Source organism: Giraffa tippelskirchi, chromosome 9, assembly GCF_054371585.1.
Source record: "Giraffa tippelskirchi isolate mGirTip1 chromosome 9, T2T-mGirTip1v1.2.pri, whole genome shotgun sequence".
NCBI lineage: Eukaryota > Metazoa > Chordata > Mammalia > Artiodactyla > Giraffidae > Giraffa > Giraffa tippelskirchi.
The window spans coordinates 105,422,052-105,449,001 of record NC_137283.1 but is presented as its reverse complement, the minus strand read 5'-3'; the positions used below and the strand labels follow the sequence as shown (position 1 = coordinate 105,449,001).

Genomic DNA, 26,950 nt, shown 5'->3' with positions numbered 1-26,950 from the left:
TTGCACATTTATTGGTTCAGCATCTTCTCTCCTAGTAGATGATATAGCTCTAGAGGGCAGGGATTAAGTGTGTTTTGTGGACCAAGTACAATCACTTAACCTCAACTTTTTAATCTGCTAAATGAAGATGGTTTTAAATACTGCTTTTGCCTACCTCACTGAGCTGTGAAATTAAAAAAGATAATACATGTGAACTTCCTTGTAAATCATGAAACATGATGCAAATATTAGTTATGCTCAATGTACATGTCTGTTTGAACGTACATCACAAACTGAACGCTTGTGAAATGGATGCCTAGGCAGATTAGCATTTTGTTAAATGAGATAACAGAGGAATGTGTCCAGAGCAAGACCCACGCCATGATGGCTCTTGGTGTCCAAAGTAGAAGATGGCAGAAAAGCCATATTCATTCAGTCCATCCACAGTGAGCTTGAAGTTGTTAAATAGGAACACACCCATGGCTGGAGATGTCCTAACATAAGCTGCAGTGAGTAGCTCAGAGCCCCTCCATCTTGTACACTGTGGGAGAGGACTCACAAGTTCATTCTCAACAAAGATGTTCCTTTCCTACCAAGAGCCAAGGATGGGAGTCTGACCCCTTCCTCTGCCCCATGGCAGAGATTGTAGAGGGAGGAAAGTCCTTTCCAGAAGAATGGCTGCCGCTGCCAGCATTTACAGAGAACATGTGGAAGGAGCATGACTCTCCTTAAGTTCAAACACTGAATAGATAAGTGCAGTATCACATTCAGAACAGGAGGGATATCGTTCATGAATATGCTAATCCTGGGCTTAGATTCTTCTGCTTTCTATGAACCAGTGAGGAAATAGGAGATGATCCTTTCTCATGACCACTGTGGTGCATGAATTCCTGAGGCTGGGAACCCAAAGATCAGATGGTATTAAACCAGAGACATAAAAATAATGGATCAGATTGGACTAACACAGACCCATCTGCCTTCATTAGGCTGTTTTCAGGTGTTAGGGAGACCAAGCTTTTACTGCTGTACGACAGGCCAATCAATCGAGAGATGAATTCTCTGGGCAAGGAACATAACTTTATTTGGAAAGTCAGCAAGCCAAGAAGATGGTGGAACCGTGCCCCAAAGAACCATCTTCCCAGAGTTAGAATTCAGGCTTATTTTATACTAAAAGGGAAGGGAGGAAAGTCAAACATTTCCTGATCTGTCAGCCTCCAGAGGGGATGTGTTAATTTCTTCCTTCCTGCAGTTATTCACAGGAGGGTCTGGTCACCGTGTTTCCTGTGAGCTAAACAAAGGTATTTTATTGATAGCTTTACTCTCATTACCTGGGAGGCAGAGTTCCCAGAGACGGGCCATGATGTTTAATTTTAGCTTATAGGCAACATCCCTTTAGTGATTAACTTGTAATAGAATACAAAGGTTTTTCCCTGTTACACAGGTTTTATCCTATTTCTCAGGCAGGAAGATGAGGAGTTGACATCATACCTACGCTGGGTATTCCTTGTTGTTTGGTGTGTGTGTGATTATGGTGTAATTAACTACTTAGTAAACCATGTGGGGTATGTTTGCACATTTTATGGAGTCCCTGGCTCTCTGAGGATCCCAGAGTCCTTGTTGGCAGGAAGCCCAGTTTTTCTCCAGGTCTTGGGCCTTCAGTCACTGTCTTTATACACAGAAAGAGAGGTGAGCAGTGAGCCCAGGAGAGGTAACAGGTAAATTGAACACAGGTGACAGGTCACACGGAATAGAAACTGGCCCTAGAATGGGGGCAGGAAGATGGGCCAGACACTGGATCCACAAGAAGACAAAACCCCATCGTAGGTGCACCCCAAGATACACAGACAAAGACCACAGTTGAAAGCTGGGTGAAAAAGCCACAAACCACTGGACACAGGAGGAGATGGGCTGGTGACCACACATGCTGGGGAGGTGAGAATTAGAAGGGAAGGGGTGTACAAATCTGTAATAACTTTTAAAAAGATCTTGATTTGTTAATGAATGATTGCCACTAGTGTAACTGTTTTGTCTTAGTCCTAAAAGATTGGGGTTAACTTTACTCTTGTCTGTTGTGGGGCTGTGGCTGCAGAAAGCAGCTTCTCTCAGGCCCCAGACTGTAGGTGTCCACCTGGGTTGCATCTACAGTATTTCCAAACCTAATCCACCTGGTAGGAGAAACGTGCTGTAACAGAGGTAAGCACCAGGCACTGTGATAAGAAGCTGTAGGGTGAGGGAAGGTGGGGCGAACTTGTTACAGTGTGGTGGGAGAAGTGGGCAGGGGCAGGCTGTGATGGGGTGGTCAGAGGCCAGACTTGTCCCCTATACTTGAGGGCCCCGGGAGAACAAGCAAGCAGCCAAGAGAGGGCCTGGGGAGGCAAACCCAGAGGAGAGGCTGAGGGTTAAGGCAGGTAAGGCTGAGGGTTAAGGCGGGTAACTGCGTCTAACATCACCATTTTGCTCAAGGCTGGCTGTGATCTCCTGGAGCGGGTGGAACAACAGTTCCTTCAAACAGAAGTCACCCTTGGTCTGCCCCCTCTCAGTCCCGGGAGGAGCGCGCTCCAGGCCACCGCGAAGGTAAATATGAGAAGAGTCGCCTGAAAGTAAACAGGGTATTAAAAGGGATCTGGGAAAGCGAAAGCAGAGTCTGAGAGCTGGAGCACAAAGTCCGGAGCTTGGGAGGTGGAGGCGTGGGTCCTTCCTCCAGGAGACAGAGGAGAGCTTTGTGCGCCGGCCTCGCAGCATCTCCGGCTGCGCGAGGCCGGCCTGGGGCCATGCGGGGGCCTCTGCTCTCCACGCTTCTCCTGGCCGCGCTGTCGCAGGTACGTCCTGGCTCTCCCGCCGCTCCGTCCCCGCGGGGGCTGCGGTGGCCCTCATTTCCTCAGGTCAGAAATCAAAAAGGAAGAGAAGATGGGGGAAATGGAGGGGTACGTTCCTTGTGGAAATACCTCCGGACGAGTAGGAGCCATGTTCTTCTAATCAAGTCCTGTTTTAGTTCATTAGCTTCAGGGAAGAGTGGAAAACTTTGCTCCCTTTCCGGGGCACTTAATCCTGCTTCTGATGTGTTTGAACAGCTCCCACGTTTTCATAAGGTGTATTTTTTTCTTTTTTTAACTGGAGTCTCCGGGGAGCTGGCTGCCCTGCGGGCGGGGTGGGTGGCGGTGCCCCTCTGCTGGCGCCAGGCGGGCGGACTGCACAGAGCTGCTGGAAAAAGTGACCCTGACGGCTCTCTTCAGCTAAGCCTCTGCTTGTTTGACAGGAACACTTCGGAGCAAACACTTAATATTTTTAAAACATTCTATTTTTTTTTGTCTTTTCTTAACCCATGTGTTTTTCACTTTTCATAAGACAGAATCAGTCCACAGGATTTTTAAATATTTTGAGCAGCAGACCAAAGGGAAGTTTAATTCAATATGAGTGATTCTTTGCTTTAGCAATTTTTTTTTTTATTAAGATGATTGAAACAGGGTGGCTTATTTTATGGATTTATCTCTACGGTGGAGGTTTTTGCTAGCTCAGAGGACAGAGCTTTTGAAACCTGGTGTTTTACAATACCAGGATGTGTGTGTGTGTTAATTTGACTGAGGTAGTTAAGCAGCAGATGTATTTTAGGAAACGGGGGGTTGAAAATTGTTATATATGGAGAGATTTAAGATCTTAAAAGGGTCATAACAAGAATGTCTATGGTACCATTATGTGGACGGATAGAGAGATGCTCTTCCCCAGTAGGAGTGAGATGGGGGTGTCTATTGCCTAGCCCTTGAGGAAAAAGCCTGCCACATTTATAGATTGAGAACTACAGCATATCCCTAAGCAGCAAGTATTCCAACAGAGAAAGATGTGCCCAAAATAAAAAAAAACAAAAACAAAAAGAGGTTATAGATAGAGCAACAAGAAAACATTATGCTTAATGGCAAAGTTAAGGGTCTGAATTTTTGAAGGGTTTGATAGTACCTACCATGTATAGAAAATCTAATATGTGCCAAGAACTGTGCTTCACACTTTAGTGATTAAGATAATAACTCAAAATAACCTTGCAAAGTGGATATTATTGATCCTGTTTTACAGAGGAGGATTGAAGCTCAAAGATCAAATAAATGAATGTTATCTAAGATAAGCATAGCTCTATGGTCAAAGCCCTCATTCTTTCTGTTGTATTATTCTGATGATTCTTTTGTTGTCTTAATATTTTGATTTTGAAAACAATCAAAATATCTGAAGAAAAGAGAAAATTATATGTAATTCTTTATATTTACCCACATATTTTCCATTTCCAGAACGCTTGATTTCTTCTTGTATTTCTAGCATACTATCTGTTGTAATTTTCCCTTCAGGTGGAAGAGCTTCCTTTACTATTTCTTGTGAGGCAGGCATGCTAGCAACAGTTGCTCTCAGTTTTTGTTTATCTGGAAATGTCTTTAATTGCACCTTCATTTTTGAAAGATAGTTCCACTGGAGATAGAATCCCAGGTTGACAGTTTTTTTCCCCCCTCTCAGCATTGTCTCAGGGTGTCTTGCTCTTATTTTCCTTCTCTTTTTTTAAAGACATAATATTTTGGTGGTGTTTTGCTGCTGCTGCTGCTAAGTCACTTCAGTCGTGTCTGACTCTGTGTGACCCCATAGATAGCAGCCCACTAGGCTCCGCCGTCCCTGGGATTCTCCAGGCAAGAACACTAGAGGGGGTTGCCATTTCCTTCTCCAGTGCATGAAAGAGAAAAGTGAAAGGCAAGTCGCTCAGTCGTGTCTGACTCTTAGAGACCCCATGGACTGCAGCCTAGGGCCACAGCAAATTTGAGAGGAAGGCTTCAGAGATTTCCTGTGTACCACCTGCTGCCCCACGTGCATAGCCTCCCCCTCCACTCCCTGATTATCAGTGTCTCCCGCAACAGTGGTACATTTGCTATAACTAATGAACTACATTGTAGTAGTAGTTCTGCATGAACCTAATGAGCCTACATTGACACATCATAACCATTCATTTTCCATTACTTACATTAGCTTTCACTCTTGGTGTTGTACCTTCTATGAGTTTGGGCAAATGCATGATAATGTATATCTGCTACTATAGTATCATACAGAGTATTTTCACTTTCCAAAAAATCCTTTGTGTTCCACCGTTTATTCGTTCCCTCAACCCCTGACAACTACTGATCTTTTTACTGTCTTCATCATTTTGCCCTTTCCAGAATGTCATATAGTTGGAATCATATAATATGTAGAATTTTCCAGTTGACTTCTTTCACTTAGTGGTATGCCTGTCTTTTCAAGGCTTGATGGCTCATTTCCTTTTAGCACTGAAATATTACTCCATTGTCTGGATGTGCCACAGTTTATCCAGTTACCTACTGAAGGACATCTTGGTTTCCTTCTTTTGATGAGAAGTCAGATCATATATTTATTGTTTTTCTCTTGTATGTAATACTCTCCCTTTCTTAGACTGATTCCAGGATTTTCTCTTTAGCCTTGGTTTTCAACAGTGTTACCTTGTCACCTTGGAGATTATATAGAAATGCTTCAAGACTAGAAAGATAAACATGTGTCACCAGATGGGAAGTTTGGGGAGTGGGCAGTTCATTAGAGGAAGCAGCATGAGGAAAAGCATGGAGGAGAAGCCAACCTGGTCCCTCTTGTCAAGTGCACAGCATAGGAGGAGCGTGCATTGAGCAATGCAGCTAGAGAGGAAGGCAGGAATCAGCACACATAGGGTTTAGATACCCTGCTCAGAAGTCTGGACTGTATACTGTTGACAGTAGGGAGCCACTGATGGGTTTTAAGAAGATGAGAAGTAAGATCAGATATGTTTTTGTTTGTTTGTTGGTGGAGATGCTGGGGACCAACAGATATTTTTAAAGAGATCCTTAAAAAGTGGGCGATTCATTGAAGTCATTCTTGACAGGAGACCAGTTAGGAACTTACTGAAGCAGTACTCGGTAGCAGTGAAAATGAGGGAAGAATGACTAGTTTTAGGGATATGAGGACGATAAGAAGGACTAATTGGTAAATGACTGTAGGAGGTGCGGGAGAGGAAGATAACCTGGATGACTCCCAACTTTTCTACCTCCAGAGTATGGAGACACTGTCTCAGGTGGGTGGGCCAATGATGAGTTTGCGATGTGAGTTTCCCTGTAGGACATGCCAGTGGAGATGTCCAGTAGGCAGTCAGCTATGTCGGTCTGAGCTCAGTGGAGTCGTCCTGGATGGAAATTTAGATTTAAAACTGTATAGGGTTAAAAATGAAAGCAAGAGGGTGGGTGAGATTGCGTACAGTGAGATCAGCAATCCATTAAGGTCATAAAGCACCCATGAGCCTAAATCTAAGTCAAATTTAGGGTTACAGGAGGCTGCAAAGGAGATTGACAAAATATGTCCAGAGGTAGGGATAGAATTGGGTTAGGGTGACAGGGAGGGGCTGGTGCCATGAAAGCCAAGGGAGAGTGGAGAACTAAGAGTCCAGTGCCTTAGAGAGGGGGATAAGGTGGGGACAGAGAGTTCGGGAGCATGAGCTCAGCTGAGAGGCCACTGAGCCTGGCAAGGGGTCCCTGGTAACCACGGCTGCACCTGGGCAAGAATGAGAAGCAGGCCTTCACTGTTTCTACTCTTGCTATTTCTACTCCTTCCACATTTTGAATTTCCATTGCCCCTCCTCATCCTCCAGAAGCCCAGCACTGTACTTTCAAAGTCTATTCTCACATTGTACATTCAACTCAAATAGTAGCTGAAAGTGTTACTCTGGGGAATACATATTTCATCAGTGGTAAGGAAAAAAAAGGCTGAAGATTTAATGGTGGAATTTCAAACAGATACTTTAAAATGTAGGGTTTTTGAGTTGGAAAGAGGTTTAGATCACTGGATCAATCCAACTGCCTTCAGTTCCATCAAATAAAACTTGAGAATTAATTACAGAAATTACTTGCTAGCCTCTGTGCTAAGTGCCAGTAGTACACCAGCAAGTGAACCTCAGGTCCCTGTAGTTGGGTAGCTTTATGGCAAGTGGTGAAGACAGGCACTTATTCACAGTTTCAGTACACAGACAGGCAAAAGGTAGCATGGAGAAGTTACAGAAAGTCTTCTGGAAAAGGTGGTAACTCAGTGAGGGAGTGGAGGTGGGGTGAAGAAGTTTGTAGGAAGATTGAACAGCCTCAGATATGCAGGGAACCGCAGGAATTTTCATTTGCCGGGAGCTAAGGGCTTCCCTCATAGCTCAGTTGGTAAAGACTCTGCCTGCCATGCAGGAGACCTGGGTTCAATTCCTGGGTCAGGAAGATCCCCTGGAGAAAGAAATGGCAATCCACTCCAGTATTCTTGCTTGGAAAATCCCATGGACAGAGGAGCCTGGCGGGCTACAGTCCGTGGGGTCGCAAGAGTCGGACATTAGCAACTAAACCACCACCACTACCAAGGGATGTAAAGAGCTCAAGAGATGAGGAGGGCCCTGAATGCTGTGCTCAGGAGCTTGGACTTCCCTGCAGGTCAGTGACCTTCAGGTGTGAGGGAGCAAGGAGATGGAGCAGGTAAGGCTAAGGAACTCAGTGGATGGTGTCACACCATCCACTAAAATGGGGACCAGCTGAGAGCAGTTTCTTGGGGAGAGAGAAAAAAGTGAGGTGCTTGTGGGACATCAAAGTGGGAGAAATCCTGCAGAAAGGATTGAGCTAGTTGTGAGCCCATGGGGAGAGTCTGGGCTGGAGAGGAGAACCAGATGCAGAGATTCAGTGATCTGTTCAATATCCAATCTGATTTGTGGCAAGACCTGGCCTAGGGAAGGGAAGTGGGAAGGTTCTGGAAGCTGCCTGCCTGGTTTAAGTCCCTTTTCTTCTACTTACTAGAATACTGGAGTATCTTAAGCAGTCTGAGCCCCATAGTCTTCCTCTATAACTTTAGACTGCATCGTTTCCTGTTGCTACTGAAACAAATGGTTACAATCTTAGTGGCTCAAACAGTGCAGATTTATTCTTTTGCAGTTCTAGCATCTGTAATCTAAAATCAGAGCTAAAATCAAAGCAGGGCTGTGTTCCATCTGGGGCATCTAGGGGCAATCTGTCCTTTGCCTTTTCTAGCCTTTATAAGCCTGCATCCCTTGGCACGTGACCTCCCTTCAGCAGCGGCCTCATGTTCCCTCTGGTTCTAGCATCTCAGCTCCTCTGACATACCTGCCTCTCTCTTTCCCTTATAAGAAAGAGCAGATTGGAGGGGAGAATTGGGAAGGTGTGTCTGGTCTTTTGAAGTTTGCTATGCTTATCACATGTCTAAGTAGAGATCTGTTAAGGAGGGAGTTTGAGCTCAGAAGAGAAGCCTGGGTGGAGATACAAGATACAATGAGGATTGTTACTTTAGAGCACTTACCCACAGGGAGCTCCAGCGCTCAGAGATGAGAAGGAACCAGCAGAGGAGACTGAGAAGGAGCCATCGGTGAGAAAGAAAGAGTCATATGTTGGAAGCTGAGTGCAGAAAAGTTTAAGGAGAGACTGATTGTGTCAATCGGACTGCCCAGGTGGCTCAGCGATAAAGAAAGCTGCCATCAAAGCAGGCGATGCAGGAGATGCGGATTCGATCGCTGGGTTGGGAAGATCTCCTGAAGAAGGAAATGGCAACCTGCTCCAGTAGTCTTGCCTGGGAAATTGCAGGGACCCATGGACAGAGGAGCCTGGTGGTCCACAGTCCAAGGGGTCACAGAGAGTCTGACACGACTGAGCATGCATGCATGATCATGTCAAATACTGATAGATACTATTATTACAACTTACCACGCTGTATTCTAGTATTAATAATTTGGGTGAAATCTATTTCTAGAAAACCTCTGAAGTTGGTTTGAGGAACCATTTCTAACATCATTTTTATTGTCCAATGAAGTTCTGCTGCAGGGCCCAGGGCGCTGGGCTGTCAGACACAGCAGTCGAAGGAAGTCCTGGAGAGGTGACGGAAGTGCACCATCGTAAGGAGTTTTGTCACTGGCCCTGTCAGTGTCCCCGTCGGAAGCCCAGCTGCCCTCCTGGAGTGAGCCTGGTGAGGGATGGCTGCAGATGCTGTAAAATCTGTGCCAGGCAGCCAGGGGACACCTGCAACGAAGCTGACCTCTGTGACCCCCACAAAGGGCTGTACTGTGACTACTCAGCAGACAGGCCTAGGTACGAGACCGGAGTGTGTGCATGTAAGTGTTTCCTTCTGGACTGGCTGGAAAATGCTGAGTCTAGACAGGACTTTTTTCTGCAGGTTTTACTTTGGAATAATCATCTTCATTTGACTAAATCTGAGGTGGGTTTAGTTTTCATGCACCAGTGAGACTGGCCTTGTCATATTGAACACATCTGAGCTGAGCAGATATTACCCACATGTTCAGAAACCTGTTGTTTTTATTGCATTGAAATGATCTTGAAGTTCTTCTCAGGTAATTGCTTTTAGTGATAAAAATAGGAGAAATTATGTAAACAGTCTGACTTATTAAAGTGCCAAAAAGGACAGTTTTTGTTATACTATCAAATGCAATCTGAATTCAGCCTCTTGTGTAACTGAAAGATAATCTTTCTTAAAATGTAAGGATGTATCTCTAGTATTCAGACATACTGCTTTAATCTTAGCCTTCCTAACTAACCATCAAGTTACTGTACTTTTTACTGAGGCAGATTTGTCAGAAAGAGGGCGGGGCACCCCAAATCACAACGGGACCCTCAGCTTTATTGGTCTTAGCTCTGGAGACTGCTCGTGCATGCGTGCTCAGTTGCTTCAGTCTTGTCTGACTCTTTGCAACCTTATAGACTGTAGCCCACCAGGATCCTCTGTCCACTGGGATTCTCCAGGCAAGAATACTGGCGTGGGTTGTCATGCCGTCCTCCAGAGGCCCTTCCTGACCCAGGGATCAAACCCGTGTTTCTTATGTCTCCTGCATTGGCAGGTGGTTCCTTAACCACTAGCGCCACCTGGGGAGACTGCTCAAGACCATCTAAACCTATGCCTTGACAATAATCCAGGATGCCGATTTATTTAGGAATAAAAAGTAAAATTTCTAAGAGAGGGGGATATATTCATGTCAACTGAGTGGTTAAGTTATTCTGTAGAACAGTCTAAGTGGGAAGATTAATTACTAGCAGAAGTTAGGTTGTGAGTGTGGAGTAAGAGCACATCTCTGGAGCTGGGGTGAATGTGTGGAATCATTCAAGTTCGGTAGACTGATGCCTCTGTCAGTAGCTTATTATATTGATTAGCTCTGGGTTCAGATTCTGAACTCTGTCTGATGAGTGACCTTGAACAAATTGCTTAACCTCTCTGTGGCTCAGTTATATCATATGTACTTTCTATCTTATAGAGTTCTTAGGAAGGTCAAATGAAATGATGACACAAAACCCAAAATATCTGGTATCACAATATCTGGTATGTAGTAAATTCTCAAAAACGTAACTTCGTGTACAGTATGATGAGTATCTTAACAGAACACAGCCATGAGAATGGGGGTGGGGATGATCTATAACTGGGATCACTAACTGTGATTCTGGGACCAAATCTGGCCCACAGTCTGTTTCTGTGAATGATGTCTCATCAGAGAACAACCATGCCAGTTCAGTTACATATAATATGTGGCTGCTTCACAATAGCAGCATCTAGTAGTTGCAACAGAGACCAAATAGTCTATAAAGCCTATATAACTTTGCAAAGAATGTGCTGATTCATCATATAGAACAATGGTTTTCAAATTTTTTTTTGGTCTGAGGATCCCTTTAGTCTTATAAATTAATAAGGACCCAAAGAGCTTTTGTTTATGAATTATTTCTTGGCATTTAATGGATTAGAAATTTAAAAATATTTACTAATTCATTTGAAATGAAATGAAAATAACCTGCCCACTGCAAATTAATAGAAATAATATATTATTTGTGAAAGAACTTACTTTAAAAACAAAATTTAGAGATGAGTGAAAGTGGAATTGTTTTACATTTTTGCAAATCTCTCTAATGTCTAGCTTAACAGAAGATAGATTCTTACATCTGCTTCTGCATTCAGTATATTGCTATATGTTGTTTTAGATTGGAATATATGAAGGGATTCCAGCCTCACACAGATATATTGCTGGAAAAGGAAGGAATGTTTTAACTGTTCAAATAATTATATTTTTTTCATATTATAACTTAAGTGGAGTTTCTAAAAATTAGCTGCATCACTGCTATTCATGTGGACTCTGAAACCACGTTGATGAACTTATCAAACTTGGTGACATTACAATACATTGATCTATTCAAAGACCCACTTGGAACGGGGCTTTTCCTCATGCATAATTTTATAACAATAGCATATACTGGTTATTCGGAAAATACCAGTTTGGAACAATGGGTTATGTAGATTTTTTTCTTTTTTAAAACACATCGTTTAGTACCAAACTCATCACAAAAGCCTACATCTTGGGTAGCTATAAAGATCTCAGTGGTGGACACAAGTTTTCCAAAATTCTAATTTCTGCTGGAAAGCCTTAAATTCTATCATTGGCAACAAGTACTGTCAGTTGTTTTCTTTGAAGTGATAGGCTCACCTTGTTGATTTTTAAGAAAACATCTACCAAATACCCAAGTCTGAATAACCACGATTTATCTGTCAGTCACTTCTTCAGGGGAAATTACCACTAAAAAAGTGGCTAGTTAGGCCCATAACTGAAACAATAACATAGGTGCTTTTCCTCAAGATAACTATCGTACTTTGGTACAGCATTTACAAGAAAGCTCTATGCATACTTCCTGTTTTGTCACATGGAATATTAAAAAGATGTATTTGATCATTAAGATTTAATAAAATCTGTGTTGTTAAGGACATTCTTAGTAAAACTAAGAACTTTTTTTTTTTTTAAAGTACATTTATGTACAGATGCATGGCAAGGAAAAATACAATGGCTAACATGTACAGTCTGAGGTGCCAGCAGCCGTTTTAGCCACCACTCCTTTTGCACATTCGGTGCAAATATCAACTGAGTGAACAAAGTCGGTCACATCTTAGTACTCTGAAAAAGTTTTGACCTTCCAGTTCTGTGAAAGGTCTCAGGTACTGCCAAGGAGCCTGTTGACCACACTTTGTGAGAACTGCTGATCCAGCTCAAGAATACCCCTCAGAGGAAGTGAAAGTTTTCTTCCAGTTCTCTTAAAAACAAAATCAGTTACCGTGCAGTATTGTAAACAGATCATAATTTCTTCATCCATTCACTTACCCCAACTTTCTAGGACTGTATCCCAGCCTATTATTGGACATCTGGGGATATGCGTCTCACCAGCCATCAACCCAGCTCTGAGGTTTACAGTCATCCTAGCGCTGTATTCATCCCAGTGCTACGTTATGAGGGTTCCCAGATGGCACTAGTGGTAAAGAACTGACCTGCCCATGCAGGGGATGTAAGAGATGCACGTTTGATCCTAGGTCGGGAAGATCCCCTGGAAAAGGAAATGGCAACCCATTCCAGTATTCTTGCCTGGGAAATCCCATGGCAGAGGAGCCTAGTGGGCTACAGTCCATGGGGTCGCAGAGTCGGACACGACTGAAGTGACTTAGCACGCAGCATGCACACAGTGCTATATTCATAGTGGTTTTTTTTTTAATTAACTTTACTCCAGAACAGGGTCTGAATTTTGAAGGTGACCACTGGGGGTGGATTATCTCCAAATCTAATGAAACTGTCTCATGTTCACTTTTTATAGATGTTCTGTGAAGGAGGTTCCAGATGGGACCAAGGAAATTGAGAACTACATAAAGGAGAGAGCAGTTTGCTCTAGGGTTTACAGCTGGAGGTCTAGACTAGCAGTTACGGTTCTTTGGTGATTTTGTTCTGTTCTTCTTTCAGATCTCATCGCTGTGGGATGTGAGTTCAACAGGGTGCATTATCAAAATGGCCAGGTGTTTCAGCCCAGTCCCCTGTTCAGCTGCCTGTGTGTCAGCGGGGCCATTGGATGCACACCTCTGTTCATACCAAAGCTGGCCGACAGGCACTGCTCTGGGGCTAAAGGTGGAGAGAAGACTGATCAGTCAAAATGTGGCCTGGGGTTGTCACAGAAACAGCTCTCAACAAGCTACAAAACAATGCCAGGTACTCGTTATGTAGAACTTTCTCACATACGACTTTGCCTGGTTTTCTTTTATGTTCCTTTTGTGTACCATAGGAACTCAGTACACACTTACTGATTAGTGGTCAGTGTGAGATTTAGTTTGAGTGTGCCGTTGTACTCGGTCTTTGCCTCAGGCAGGTATGCTTTAAGTATCTGAAAAGAGAATTTTATAGTGTTTTAGACCCCCCCCCCCTTTTTTGGGGGTGTGTGTGTCACATGGCTTTGCAGGAAGGATCTCAGTTCCCCAACCAGGGATTGAACCCAGTTCATGGCAGTGAGAGCACTGACTCTTAACCGCTAGACCACTAGAGAGCTCCCCAAATATTCCAGTTTTCTACTAGGTCAGGAAACTCATCTAAATTACTACCTCTGCTTATTTCCATTTAACCTCTTGGGGCTTTCCAGATGGTGCTAGTGGTAAAGAACCCGCCTACCACTGCAGGAGACATTAAGAGACATGGGTTCAATCCCTGAGTCAGGAAGATCCCCTGGGGGAGGAAATAGCAGCCCACTCCGGTATTCTTGCCTGGAGAATCCCACAGACAGAGGAGCCTGGCGGGCTATAGTCCATAGGGTCGCAAAGCGCCGGACACGACTCAAGTGACTGAGCACGCACATGCATAGGAAAACTGACCAAATATTGTTGACATATACCGTAGCCTGGAAAAAGTTTTATTTGAATTATTATGGGCAAGTATGAACCATCCAGTTCCAATAATTTCCAAAGGCAACTTTTTCATATGGTAAAAGCAGAAATGGAAGGCTACTAATTAAAAATATTAGAGGGTATGTGTTGAATTTGTAAATATTTCTAAAAATAGATAAAATTACCCTTTCATTCACTCTGAAAGTAAAGCTTAACAATTACCAGCCTCTCTAAATGTTGGCACCCCACTCCAGTACTCTTGCCTGGGAAACCCCATGGACGGAGGAGCCTGGTAGGCTGCAGCCCATGGGGTCGCGAAGAGTCAGACACGACTGAGTGACTTCACTTTCACTTTTCACTTTCATGCACTGGAGAAGGAAATGGCAACCCATTCCAATATTCTTGCCTGGAGACTCCCAGGGACGAAGAAGGCTGGTGGGCTGCCGTCTATGGGGTCGCACAGAGTCGGACACGACTAAAGCGACTTAGCAGCAGCAGCAGCAGCTAAATAAATGTGCACACAGGCATCTTTAAGTAGGTTACCCAGGTATGTGAGTAGTCAGAAACTTATGAGATTCTGTATTACTCAGCTGGAGCACCTGGCCATTTATAGTTGGTGTCACTGTATTCATGACCCTTGTATTTGGTCTGCTCTGAATTAGCATCTTATTTAGGTGCTGGGGTTTTTTGGGGGGACAGGATTTTCAAAATTACCAGCAGCTGAAGCACAGGTGAAGGACTCAAAAGGGGGCAATACTGATGGCTGGTTATTATTCACATCCGTGTTTTCATCCAGAAATCAAGAATGGCTTTTTCTTGAAATTTAAAGCTTGGTAAATGAAAGGTGCCATGGAAATTTTGAGTATTCATATATGCTAAAGGCTCCTAAATTCACTTGTGTTAGGGGAGTAGTTAATAAAAGCAACCATAGTCAGAGAAATAAGTTTTAGATCTTTAAAACCTAATCCTTAAAGGGAGAACATCCTTTGGGATTCCAATTATGACCATTAATTCAAAAAACTTTAATAGGCTATGGCAGATTGGCATTTACCATATGTGACTTTTCAGCTAACAGCATGATACTGCTAATGCTCTAACACTTTTTGAAATTATAAGCCAAATTCTTTTTTTCCCAAATGGACAAGATCAGTTGGTCTTCTGCATTCAATATGTGTGATTTAAGCTCTTAGAATCCATGGGTGAACCTCCCTGGTGAGACCACCTTAGTGCAGCAGTTGTCCCCAGGTAAAGGCCATTGGATCAAAGTCAGGTTGGTCTCATTTGTAAAGTCAGAGTGGCAGTGGCTTCAGTGGATTCACTTGGAACCTGGTGGAGGACATATCAGATGGTCATTCTTAGTGGTTAGTGCTTTGCTACAAAAAATAAGAAATCTCTCAAGTGCTCTGTTTATTAATATACAGACCTAGATTTGTTTCAAAGGAAGTATATGTTCAGTTTAATGTCTCTTGCTTATCTTTAAAACTGTACTTATGGGCCCAAAGAAGTTTGGCTTTTAAAATGAAGCACAAGGACACACACATACTTTAAGATGTATTTGTCTAGTAACTTAGTTAATTCCAGAGTCTATGGTTGGAATCTAGCTTTTGCTTGGACAGCAGGAAGCATGCAATGACATAATGCCTCTATGCTTTACTCACTGCTCATCAGACACTAAACTTTTACAATTTCTTCTAGTTTTCTTGCCCTTAAATGAATGCTAAGCAAATTTCCTGAACTGCAGCTCTTGGCTTAACTCTGAAGTGGGTTATTGGTAATACGATAATGTAAACTACCTTTATTTATTGCAGATGTGCACCAAGCTTTTAATCTGCTTCCTGCATTGATGTCTTTAAACTGTTGCCTGCCTTCCAGGTATCTCCATTTTTCTGCTTCCTCTCCCTCAGTTCTATGTGCAGTTGCAAGATTCTACTGTAATACAACTGACAACAGTATCAAAGTATCATTGTATTCAAAGATAGCACACACTTCCTGATATTTCCTATCAAGAAGGCATGGGGAGCAGTCCTTTTCAAATTGACATTTTAAAGTAACGTAGCCAGAATTTTGCTGTGTTCAATTACAGACTCAAATCTCTACCTTACTCTTGAGGCACCCACTTTAGGATGTATATTAACCTGAAGGAAATGCTTTCCATTCATTCCAAAGTGGCATGAAATGTCTAGACAATGGAAGGGTTAGGCCTAATACCACAGGGAATGTAACAATTAAACTGAATAAAATAGATGGCACATTTTTCATGACTTAGTATATGATTAGTGTAGAGAATCTTCTAAAAGACTAGATTTTTAAGCGGTGAAAAAAATAACTGTGGTCTCATTGATAGCTGAATTCTCAGATTTAACTTTTGTATTTTAGATTTTAATACAACCATGAAATTTAATAGTAAGACCACATTGTCTGATTAATATCCTGAATTCCCTAATCCTACTCATGTCTGTTTCAACATCTGTTGAAAATAACATCAAGCATAAGCCAAGAACCAGAGAAAAGGTGGCTGTCCATCAAAGCATAAGCTTGTTTAGTATTCAGGGGATGGGTTAAGCAGAAAGAAGTAAATGGGTATTTTATTCAGTTTCTCAAAGATAATGCATTTTTATTCCTAAGATACTGGACTATAATTATTTGATCAAAAGATAATTTGGGGAGTGGGGAAAACAGAGTAATTAATTAGACCATAAGCTTATTTTATTTAGTTACATTATATAAAGTTCAGATCTATAAACTATTAGCTTAAAAATCAGGATTAAAAATTATGTGCATGAGTACATACATATTTAAGTACATGTACTCCCCTTCCTTTATTTTAGCATATAGGAATCTCCCACTTATTTGGAAAAGAAAATGTCTTGTGCAAGCAACAAAGTGGACCCCTTGCTCCAGAACATGTGGGATGGGAATATCTAACAGGGTGACCAATGAAAACAGCAACTGTGAAATGAGAAGAGAGAAAAGACTGTGTTACATTCAGCCTTGTGACAGTAATATATCAAAGACAGTAAAGGTAAAGTTAAATTATATTTAACTTCCTTATAATTCAATATTGAGACTCCTGAAGAGAGTGAGTATGTGTATGTATATGTTCTGGAGGTGTTTGTTAATAAAACCACTTCATGAAACTCTTAGAGTCAACTTATCTTGAAGGAAAGCAAAGATTAACTAGCTAGCTGTACTTTGTGGGAAAAATTTTCATCAAGCAGAGAGAAAAATGTTAACCTGTCGATGCTAGAATATTCTAACAATGTAATAGTCAGATCTCGATCAGTCTGATTTGTTGTGGTACCCCACCATGTATATTGTTTAGGAACTCTTTTTCAGATTCTTTTTCCTATATTAATTTTACTTAGTGGAATCAGAGCCATCAAAAAAGATTTTGGTTGCTACATTGTAATTATGAAAACAAACATATGAACAGCAGAGCAGTTCTGGTCTTGTTACATATCGCCAACTTGGAGAGGGAACCACACCATTTCCAGAATGCTTTGCTTAGCTGCTGCTTCCCAAAGAACTGTAATATCATAATACACACTCTAAGGTTGCTTGGTATAACTAGAGCAGGTCCTACTTCTGGAACTAAGCAAGATGACTGTCTCGAGACTGATTTTTAGAAATGCTACAAGAGCAGTCTTATCCCCAAGTTATTCCCTATCAGAAAGTTGACAGTTTCAAAGGGATTAAGATGTTTATTCATCTATCCATTTATTTAAAACTGTGTTAGCTAATTCTCTAAGTCTTGGCCCTTGATATTAAACAAAACAGAAAGATTTTCATTTATTGTGGAACTAAGTCAAAGGTAGACACCAGAAAGCACTGGGGAGTGGGTCCCGTGTGATGGAGGACGCACAGGGAGGACTTTCAAAGTCCTGTTGTGGGAGGGGATTTTAAAGGTCAAAAAGGGAAATGACTAACTGCAACTATTAATGCCCTAAAAATAATTATATCTGTGTATTTGTGTAATAGTCTATATTCTATGAAGTATCACTTTTATGAACTATTACAATCAATTTTAAAGAGTGACTACTTAATGTTATATATCTTTTCAGATTCCCAAAGGAAAAACATGCCAACCTACTTTCCAACCTGTCAAAGCTGAAAAATTTGTCTTTTCTGGATGCTCAAGCACTCAGAGTTATAGACCCACTTTCTGTGGAATATGCTTGGATAAGAGATGCTGTGTGCCTAATAAGTCTAAAATGATTACCATTCAATTTGATTGCCCAAATGAAGGGTCATTTAAATGGAAGATGCTGTGGATTACATCTTGTGTATGTCAGAGAAACTGCAGAGATCCAGAAGATATATTTTCTGAGCTCAAGATTCTATAAAATGAAGCACAATCATGTCATTACATCAAAATTTAAAATGGTCTTGAGAGGGTGGCAAATTTGCTATTAGTTTAAAACTGTACATCAAAATTTAAAATGGTCTTGAGAGGGTGGCAAATTTGCTATTAGTTTAAAACTGTAAGAATGCCTGGCTGTTCTCAGATAATTGTATTTAAGGCATTAGAAGCTTTAAAAAAGGTTCTCCTAAAATATATGTAAAATATGAAAACTTAAAATTGAGCTCTTAAAATGTATAATTAACGTAATGGTTCCATCTACATATTCCATGAAATGAAAAATTATACAGTTTACAAGAGAACATTTTATTCTATAAGATTTTCTAGGTTAAATCTTAAACAGGAGTAAAGATTAAGCTGTAAATATATTTATTATTTCCATTGCCCTATCCTGAATATTAACATTTCTTTTGGAAGGAAAAAATGGAACTTCTTTGACCACTGTTAACAGTTATAATCTAAATTTTTATACCAAACTGTAAAAAATTTGATTTCCAAGGGAAAGACCAAGAGCAGTATACTTACTTTGAAAAGGAAATTAAAAAAACAACATTAAAGAAAGCACACAACAGATATTTTCTGGCTTGAAAATAAATTGTTCCTCAAAATTACTTCCTTAAATGGTAAGTCCATCAGTGAATTTGAAATATATAATAAATTAATGCTGAAGACTACAACTGGAGATTTATAGTAATTGGAACACTTTCACTAGACTATTACATTTACTGCAAAAAAGAAATATCAAGTTTAGTAATATTCTGTTTGCTATATAAATAGTGACAACCAAAACTGAGAACAAGGAACAGTTTTAAAATGACATTATTACAAAATCAACTGGCTTGATTAAAAAAAAATTTTATAATAACAATACGAATACAATTGTAAACTGTGATTCTTTTGAGTGCAAACAAGTGGTTACCCAAAGAAGAAATAAAACCTCCTTAAATTGTAATAAAATCTATTCCTGAAGTTAGTGGCTATTGCAAAAGAAATATTTATATTATGTTCTACTCCTGTATTTAAAGAGTCAGAAGAATCTAAACAGACTATGAAAACAAATTATAAATAAATATAAAAATATCTGTACAAGATTTTTTATTGCAGACATCTCTGTATAAATGACTAAATATGAAACTATAAATAAAGTAAAATGTTGAGCTCTGTTCTCTCAATTTTAGAAAACAAGACTTTTTTGGAAGACAAATGTTTGAAGTTAAGGCACTAGTACGTGGCTAATTTCACACAATGGTATCATCATCAACAAATTGTAATTAAATGGAAACCATTCTAAAGACAGTCTTCCCAATATGAAAAACACATTAGGCTTTCTGAATCACAAAAATTCTGAAACAGAAAGGTAAGGGGGCAAAAAATGTGAAATTAAAAAAAGTTTTATCTTTGGGGTTTCTTTTTCACATAGCTACGTTTAGTCTAGGTAAATCTTCCACAGGCACGCTTTTTGTGGCATCCAGTTGGTTATATTCCTGTATAAGTGCTGATAAAGATGACACGGCTTCTGTGAAACAGCTTTCCTCCATCCCTTCAATTTGTAGATAGTGATGAAGATGAGCCTACAAATAAAAAAACAAATGCTGACCAGTTTTAGGAATTTAATACAGACAACTATCCTATAATGTAAAATATTCTTATTAAAATGATAGTTCACTCAGCTTTACAAGAAAAATGAGAACCCAAATCCTATAAACCCATGAGATTTCTCATTTAGAGTGTGAGTAAGCCTCTCCTCTTCAGTTATAAGCAATACATTGACATAGCAAACAGGATCACGCCTGATTTATATTAGTGTAATTCTTGAGAATACCCCTTGTGTGTGCTTAGTCGCTCAGTCGTGTACGACTCTGAGACTCCATGGACTGTAAATAGCCAAAATAAACACACAGTTGAAAGGTGTACTGATGATTACCTTTTTCTTGTAGAGCCTTATGAATCTCTCTCTCAGTTCTATGAAGGTGGGCTTCACGCACGTGTTGTTTGCTAATGCTAATAATGAATGGGAATGGCCCACAGGAGGTACTGAACACAAGCTGGTCTTCCAGCCTTCTTGATTCCAGGAGACAAACTGTAGGGAAGGTTTTAATCTGAGATGCAAAAACTCAAAGGTAAGAATTAAAGTGCTAAAATGTCTGCCATATTATGGCCGCCCACATTAGTTAAACTAGGATGTTACTAATGGTACCATTCTAAGTGCTTATATATTTTTTAATACTAGCAGTATCAAGGTATAGCCTGACAGTGAACTAAGGGATGTTAAATTGGCCGTAATGCTGATTCAAGAAGCTAGAAACATGCTTTAACATTAGAAATCTGGGGATGAAAAGAAAGAAAGGTATTATAATTTTCCTTGCTTTGAATCAATAAAGCAACTTTCCTAAAAAACAGACTGTCAATAAATAGTAAAAGAAACTAAGAAGCGGTGTAGTAGTGGTGGTGGTAATAAATCCAACAATAGTTAAATTTTCTGGACACTTCTAGAAAATAACATCTCATCATTTAATGTGCATAACATAATTAACAACTTTGTACTATTATTCTTTTCTAAATTTGAGGAAAAATAAGGCTCAGAATGGCTAAGTAGCTTGCTCAAGGTCACACTTCAATTGAAGTTCACAGTACTACTTAACTACATGCTCCACCGTTGCAAACAGTACACATAACACATTATCTGGAGAAATATAAAATCGAACCTTTCAATGTTTCTGCGAAGATCAGAAATCTGTACATTTCCTCTAACCATGAGGGCACAGGCGAGGTAGAGACTATGTTTGGGGTCAGCTCGAATTAGCTGGTGATCTTTACTAAAGGCATCTGAAAACATCTGATCCAACCTAGAACAATGGAAGAGTCACTGTTCATACAAATATTACATCATTCTTCTATCTGTAACTATAAGATGAAAAGATAGTCATCTATAGGTAAATAAACCACACACAATTATATTCTGAATCTTAGCTATCATTTTCTCAAGCAATCTGGGTAAATATGAGGAGAGGAAATCAAGCAATTTTGAGGGGGGTGATAAAGCTTCTGCAATATACTGGTGATTTCAGGTAGCTACAAAATGTTGACTAAATCATCAGCTAACTCTACGTAGCACTGATGTCTAAAACTGATGTCATTATTACTTAGTTCAGTACGCTTATCTACTTCATAATATCAGAACTATCAAAACTAATTAAAAACCTATTAAGACTACTGTCTATAAAATATATCACAAATTAGTTAGGAATAATTAAGAGGAAACTATCAAAGGACAATACTAGGTTCTCTAAAAGAGACACAACTTTCTATTATTCCTGAAAATGGACACTTTTAAGTGAATGAAGTCTTGTAACTTCTTTTATTCTTTAAAGAGAGGAAGATAAAAGTGACTGATGAAGTTTATATAATAATACAGGCTCCTAGGCCTTTAATATGGCCCCAGTCTGATTCTTAAATCCCATTTAACTCAATACAAGTATGATTAAGTTCTTTGATAACTCTAGCCAGAACTCTGTGTGTTGAATCTGCAGACTGTCTAGGAAGAGCCACAGAAATTGCACTATGCTGCGATTTCATTCAGTAGATATTTACTAAATGCCAAGCACCATTCTAGGCACAAGAGACCCAGCAGTGAACAATAACAAAAATTCCCTACTCTAGTGGAGCCTATATTCTATCCTCATTCTTCTATAGTAAGGATAGAGGACTCTCTTAGTGGATGGTGAACTTTGGGGGACTTATGATTCCTCTACTGTGTTCAAAATTTTGGTATGTGCTTTTGGGCATTTAATCCAGAAAAGGTTAAGAACCACTATACAATAAGCAGGCAAACTTGTTCTTGATTTACCATTTGTCAAAAAACTTAACAATCAGCAAGGAGCTATTTACAGTTCTTGGGATATTTATATTTATATTAGAAATAAGGAATTTAAAGGAGCATATACACATTCCAATGTGTTTTTCTATTTTCATTGATAAAAATGGACTAGATGACATTTATTAATACAAAGCACAACCAAAAATCCTTCTCAGTTGTTGGAGACTACTAATACATTAAAGTTTTAAAACTCTGCCTTTTAACAGTATAATTTTAAAACAATTTATTATTTGCTCAAGGATAAATATGTTTGTATGTAGATATGGCGGCCTTTGAAATATCTCTAGTATAGCAGAGGCAAAAAGGAGAACACAAAGCTAGAAAGAACACTGTGATTAGTTTCTTAAGAGTCTAACATTTTTAAAGTTCTCTACAGATTTTCCTTACATGTTTTAATTAAAAACAAACTTTCAACAAGTTATACTTATATGAATAAAAATTTTTAATGTTGACATGGTATTTTTATCAAAATATACCAAGCAGGATTATGCTGAACTTAATTAGAAATTACATGTCTTTAGCTTTTAAGGATTAACTTTAAATGTCTGGATAATCACTGCTGCTGCTAAGTCACGTCAGTCGTCTCCAACTCTGTACGACCCCATAGACGGCAGCCTACCAGGCTCCGCCGTCCCTGGGATTCTCCAGGCAAGAACACTGGAGTGGGTTGCCATTTCCTTCTCCAATGCATGAAAGTGAAAAGTGAAAGTGAAGTCACTCAGTCGTGTCCGATTCTTTGCGACCCCATGGACTGCAGCCCACCAGGCTTCTCCATCCATGGGATTCTCCAGGCAAAAGTACTGGAGTGGGGTGCCATTGCCTTCTCTGGGATAATCACTACTGTACAATAAATAGTTTGCACCACTTTACAGTCTGTGTGTCCACGTTGAAGGTGTATCTTTCACCAATACACTCATTTTTTATATGTTGGGCTGATAAGAAAAGCAAACATTTATGGTTGACTCCCATGTTCAATAAAACCCACTGTGCAAGTTGCTTAAGCTCATTAGCATCTCACACAGAAAAAGAGACTGTGCCTACTAACTGGCATAATTGGCTATTTGCTACTTGCTCAAATAAAATTTAATCAATATCACTGTGACATTCCACAGTATAGAATTAGCTTGCCAAAATTTAAATTTACACTCTTAAAAAAAGATCTGTAATCTAGTTTTCACTTTATCATTTACATACTTTCCTCTAAAAGAGTTTATTTTTTTTTGTCTGTGCAGTGAGGCATGAGGGATCCTAGTTCTCCCAACAGGGATGGAACCCACGCTGCCTGCAGTGGAAGCTTGGAGCCCTAACCACTGGACTGCCAGGGAATTCTGAGTTTCCTCTAACAGTCTGACAAGACCTTTTTCCTCGGTCAACTATGAATGTCAGTGTGACCTTTTCAAGTTCATCATCACTGTATATACTAAGAGTATTTTTCAACTATATTTTTTGTTAAGTAAACTGATATAACTTTTATGCTTAAATTACAAAACAAGGTATTCTGGAAATGATATATAACAACTATAATAGAGCAAATCAGGAAAGGAGTACGTCAAGGCTGTATATTGTCACCCTGCTTATTTAACTTATATGCAGAGTACATCATGAGAAATGCTAGACTGGATGAAGCACAAGCTGGAATCAAGCTGGGAGAAATATCAATAACCTCAGATATGTAGATAACACCACCTTTATGGCAGAAAGGAAAGAGGAAATAAAGAGCCTCTTGATGAAAGTGAAAGAGGAGAGTGAAAAAGTTGGCTTAAAACTCAACATTCAGAAAACTAAGATCATGGCATCTGGTCCCATTACTTCATGGCAAATAATGGGGAAACAATGGAATCAGTGAGAGACTTTAGACAGCATATTAAAAAGCAGAGACATTACTTTGCCAACAAAGGTCTGTCCAGTCAAGGCTATGGTTTTTCCAGTAGCCATGTATGGATGTGAGAGTTGGACTATAAAGAAAGCTGAGCGCTGAAGAACTGATGCTTTTGAATTGTGGTGTTGGAGAAGACTCTTGAGAGTCCCTTGGACTGAAAGGAGATCCAACCAGTCCATTCTAAACGGACTCAGTCCTGAATATTCATTGGCAGGACTGATGCTGAAGCTGAAACTCCAATCCTTTGGCCACCTGATGTGAAGAACTGACTCTTTTGAAAAGACCCTGATGCTAGCAAAGATTGAAGGCAGGAGAAGGGGATGACAGAGGATGAGATGGTTGGATGGCATCACCAACTCAATGGACATGAGTTTGAGTCAACTCCGGGAGCTGGTGATGGACAGGGAGGCCTGGTGTGTTTTAGTCCATGGGGTCGCAAAGAGTCAGACACGACTGAGCGACTGAACTGAACTGAATAGAGCAATATCTGTAAGCTTTCTATGGTGCTGCTGCTACTGCTGCTGCTAAGTCGCTTCAGTAGTGTCCGACTCTGTGCGACCCCATAGACGGCAGCCCACCAGGCTCCGCCGTCCCCGGGATTCTCCAGGCAAGAATACTGGAGTGGGTTGCCATTTCCTTCTCCTCTATGGTGCTAGACTGTGGTAAGAGCTTTAAAAGATATTCTTACTGGATATACCCAGAACACATATGAGGTAGGTACTTTGACTCTCATTTTTAAAGATGAGAAAACTAAAAGTTCATCTCCTGCCTAAGGTACTGTAATGAGTAAGTGACAGAGTTAGCTTTCATACTTAAGCATGTCAGACTTCAAAGCCATTTAATCTTTTTCAATAAAAATTATATCTTTAAAATTCAGTTATTAGGTTTAATTTCAAACAACTTAATATTGAGATTTTTTAAAAAGACTTCTATTTTTTAAATTTTTATTTATTTTTTAAATAATGACTTCTGAAGCAGCATTCACTTAATAGAAAAAGGCTGTCATCAACTATTTTATATACTTCTCATAAAGAAGATGATATGAAGAAACAACTAGAGTTATTACACACTTATCTCTTAAAAATGTGTTTTTAAAGTAATGTGAATCCTCAAGTAATTGAAATAGTTACTACATCTTACCTTCGAGGAGGAACGTTAACATCTGCCAGTGTATACAGAGGTGTTAGGCTTGACACAAGATAATGCAGTTGAGGAAAAGGAACTAAATTCATGCTGATTTCATTCAGGTCCATATTAAGGGATCCTTCAAACCTGGCAGAGCTAAAAAATTAACATTAAAACATGAAAAATATTTAAGTTAATGTAGCTTGATTTAGTCAGCAGGCACTTTCTTACTTTTGTACACTGTACTTCAGTAGAGAACATGTGCTTTTTCTGTATTAGTGAAATTTAGTATCAGGAACATAACGTATAAAGATAATTAAAATGTACACAACATCTACAGCAATTCTTATTTCTGGATTATCTAAAGTATAACCAGACACACAACCAAAGTTGTTAATTATACACATAAAATTTTTACTTAAAACAGACTTCAGATTGAATCAAATACATATAGTTTAATAGTTAGTTCTATAAATCTTACTATTAATAAATTCCCCCAGGAATGCTTTGCTTATATGTGTTATAATTTGGAATAATGCCAAAGTAATCTTTTAGATCAAAGTCAAAGAAATATTTTGGACCAGCTAATAAAGTTATAGATCAGCTGGTTTAAAAGGTTAATTTACAGAAAGGAAAAAAAAAAGTTTGCTTTTGTCTAACCAAAGTGTTTCTCGAGTGTATCTCCCATAAAACTTTTTATCATTTAACACCTATTAATATTTCATGGAATGTACTTGGGGAAAATGCTGCTCTGGAATCAGTGAAAATAAAAATCTGATCTATCATTCAAAGATCTGAAAATATTAGACAAATTAAAATTTTTTAAATAAAATTTTTAAAAAAGTTTCTACAACTTAGACTAACTAAAAAATGCTACTCCAAAACATCATCAAAAGCACAGTGAAGTTTTTAAACGGCCCTTTGGTACATTGTCAATAGAATTACCTTGTCAAGTTGAGCAGCAAATTTGCCACAATGTTGTTCATTGCATCGAAAGGTTTCTCCTGCCTCTTTTTAAAAACTCCACCAGTATTTGAAGTAACCAGACTCTTTGGCTTTATAGCTGCACCCAACTTTCCAGAATTCACCATGAGGTCAATTTTGCTAATGATGTCAAATAAAGACTTTTAAGGGAAAAATATTGGGAAAGAAGCTAATTAAGAAGAGAAGACATAGATGACAATTCTTCCAGGAGGACAAAAAAAAAAAAAAAAAATCAATTTAAACTTGTTTTTTTTCTTAGATGGAAAGGCTGAAAAGTGGAGATTGTTTCACATAAACACATAAGCATGACACAAGACTGAATGTATACACAATATGTCCATAAATTACAATGCCATTTCTTACTTGGTTGTCAATGGGCAGCACACAGTCTGCATGCTCATTAAGTTCCTTCATTGCCAAGATGCTATTGTAAGGTGAGGTTATGACATCATCCTCACCAGAAGGATAAACTGAAGTCACAAATCTATATACTTCTGGGAATTCATCCTGGAGCACCTTCAAAAGAAACGTGCCAAGTCCAGATCCTGTTCCTGAGGATTAAGATTTCAAAAAGAAAACAGCATAAATGGTTCAGAATGTAATTGTAAAGAACTTGGATTTCTGTGGGGTATTTTTGGCAAAAATATTTATTAAAGACAATTTTCAACTCATACCTGTGATTACATATATTAACTAAAGAGAAGTGAAGACAATATAGCTAGTGAGACAAGTCATGCATTCAATCTCTGGGTCTGGCTATGATATAAGAGACCTTTCTATACTTTATACTTTTTTACATTTAAATTATATCTATATGATGCCAAGAGACACTTGATGTTAAGCAACTTAAGAAAAACCAAACTATCTTGACATCTTTAGTGTAGCACCTACATAATCTTAATGATGAATGGTATCATGACATGAAGCAACTTAAAACATGGAGTTAAAACAGTTTAAAGTTAAGCATGACCAACTAGAATTCACATAATTTTAAAACAGGAAACTTGTTTACTATCTGTCTAAAAGCAGAAAC

The 26,950-nt window shown here is 39.5% G+C and overlaps 2 protein-coding genes across 9 annotated transcripts in view; one reads left to right on the top strand and one right to left on the bottom strand.

Annotated features, from left to right (window-relative positions):
* The first annotated feature begins 2,612 nt into the window (after positions 1-2,612).
* CCN6 (cellular communication network factor 6) lies at positions 2,613-19,736 on the top strand. Of its 2 annotated transcripts, XM_081529634.1 has the most exons (6): positions 2,689-2,798; positions 8,827-9,124; positions 12,785-13,027; positions 15,501-15,564; positions 16,521-16,714; positions 17,754-18,599. In XM_081529634.1, exons 1-5 carry the CDS (start codon positions 2,751-2,753, stop codon positions 16,525-16,527), a joined length of 660 nt encoding a protein of 219 aa, XP_081385760.1. In that variant the 5' UTR covers positions 2,689-2,750; the 3' UTR covers positions 16,528-16,714; positions 17,754-18,599. The 2 variants fall into 2 exon arrangements, with proteins under 2 accessions (XP_081385759.1, XP_081385760.1); XM_081529633.1 differs by lacking the exon at positions 15,501-15,564 and having other exon boundaries at positions 2,613-2,798; positions 17,754-19,736.
* The window catches only part of TUBE1 (tubulin epsilon 1), a 25,150-nt gene continuing 12,893 nt past the window's right edge, over positions 14,694-26,950 (bottom strand). For 3 of the 7 annotated variants that reach the window (XM_081529620.1, XM_081529618.1, XM_081529617.1), the window contains 6 exons: positions 26,281-26,468; positions 25,879-26,057; positions 24,949-25,089; positions 20,758-20,898; positions 19,977-20,151; positions 18,343-19,623 (listed from right to left, as the gene is read on the bottom strand). In XM_081529620.1, coding sequence (XP_081385746.1) covers positions 19,465-19,623; positions 19,977-20,151; positions 20,758-20,898; positions 24,949-25,089; positions 25,879-26,057; positions 26,281-26,468 — 983 coding nt within the window. In that variant the 3' untranslated portion in view covers positions 18,343-19,464. Of the gene's footprint in view, positions 15,019-17,911; positions 18,030-18,342; positions 19,624-19,976; positions 20,152-20,757; positions 20,899-24,948; positions 25,090-25,878; positions 26,058-26,280; positions 26,469-26,950 lie in introns of those variants that run through there. The other 4 variants (XR_014065282.1, XR_014065279.1, XR_014065281.1 and 1 more) reach the window with 4 other exon arrangements.

Excerpts from the sequence above, each read along its gene's own strand:
- CCN6 (XM_081529633.1), top strand. The coding sequence starts at position 2,751 with ATGCGGGGGCCTCTGCTCTCCACGCTTCTCCTGGCCGCGCTGTCGCAG. Across the intron at positions 2,799-8,826 it reads TCCTGGCCGCGCTGTCGCAG|TTCTGCTGCAGGGCCCAGGG; the intron begins GTACGTCCTGGC and ends TGTCCAATGAAG. Across the intron at positions 9,125-12,784 it reads CGAGACCGGAGTGTGTGCAT|ATCTCATCGCTGTGGGATGT; the intron begins GTAAGTGTTTCC and ends TTCTTCTTTCAG.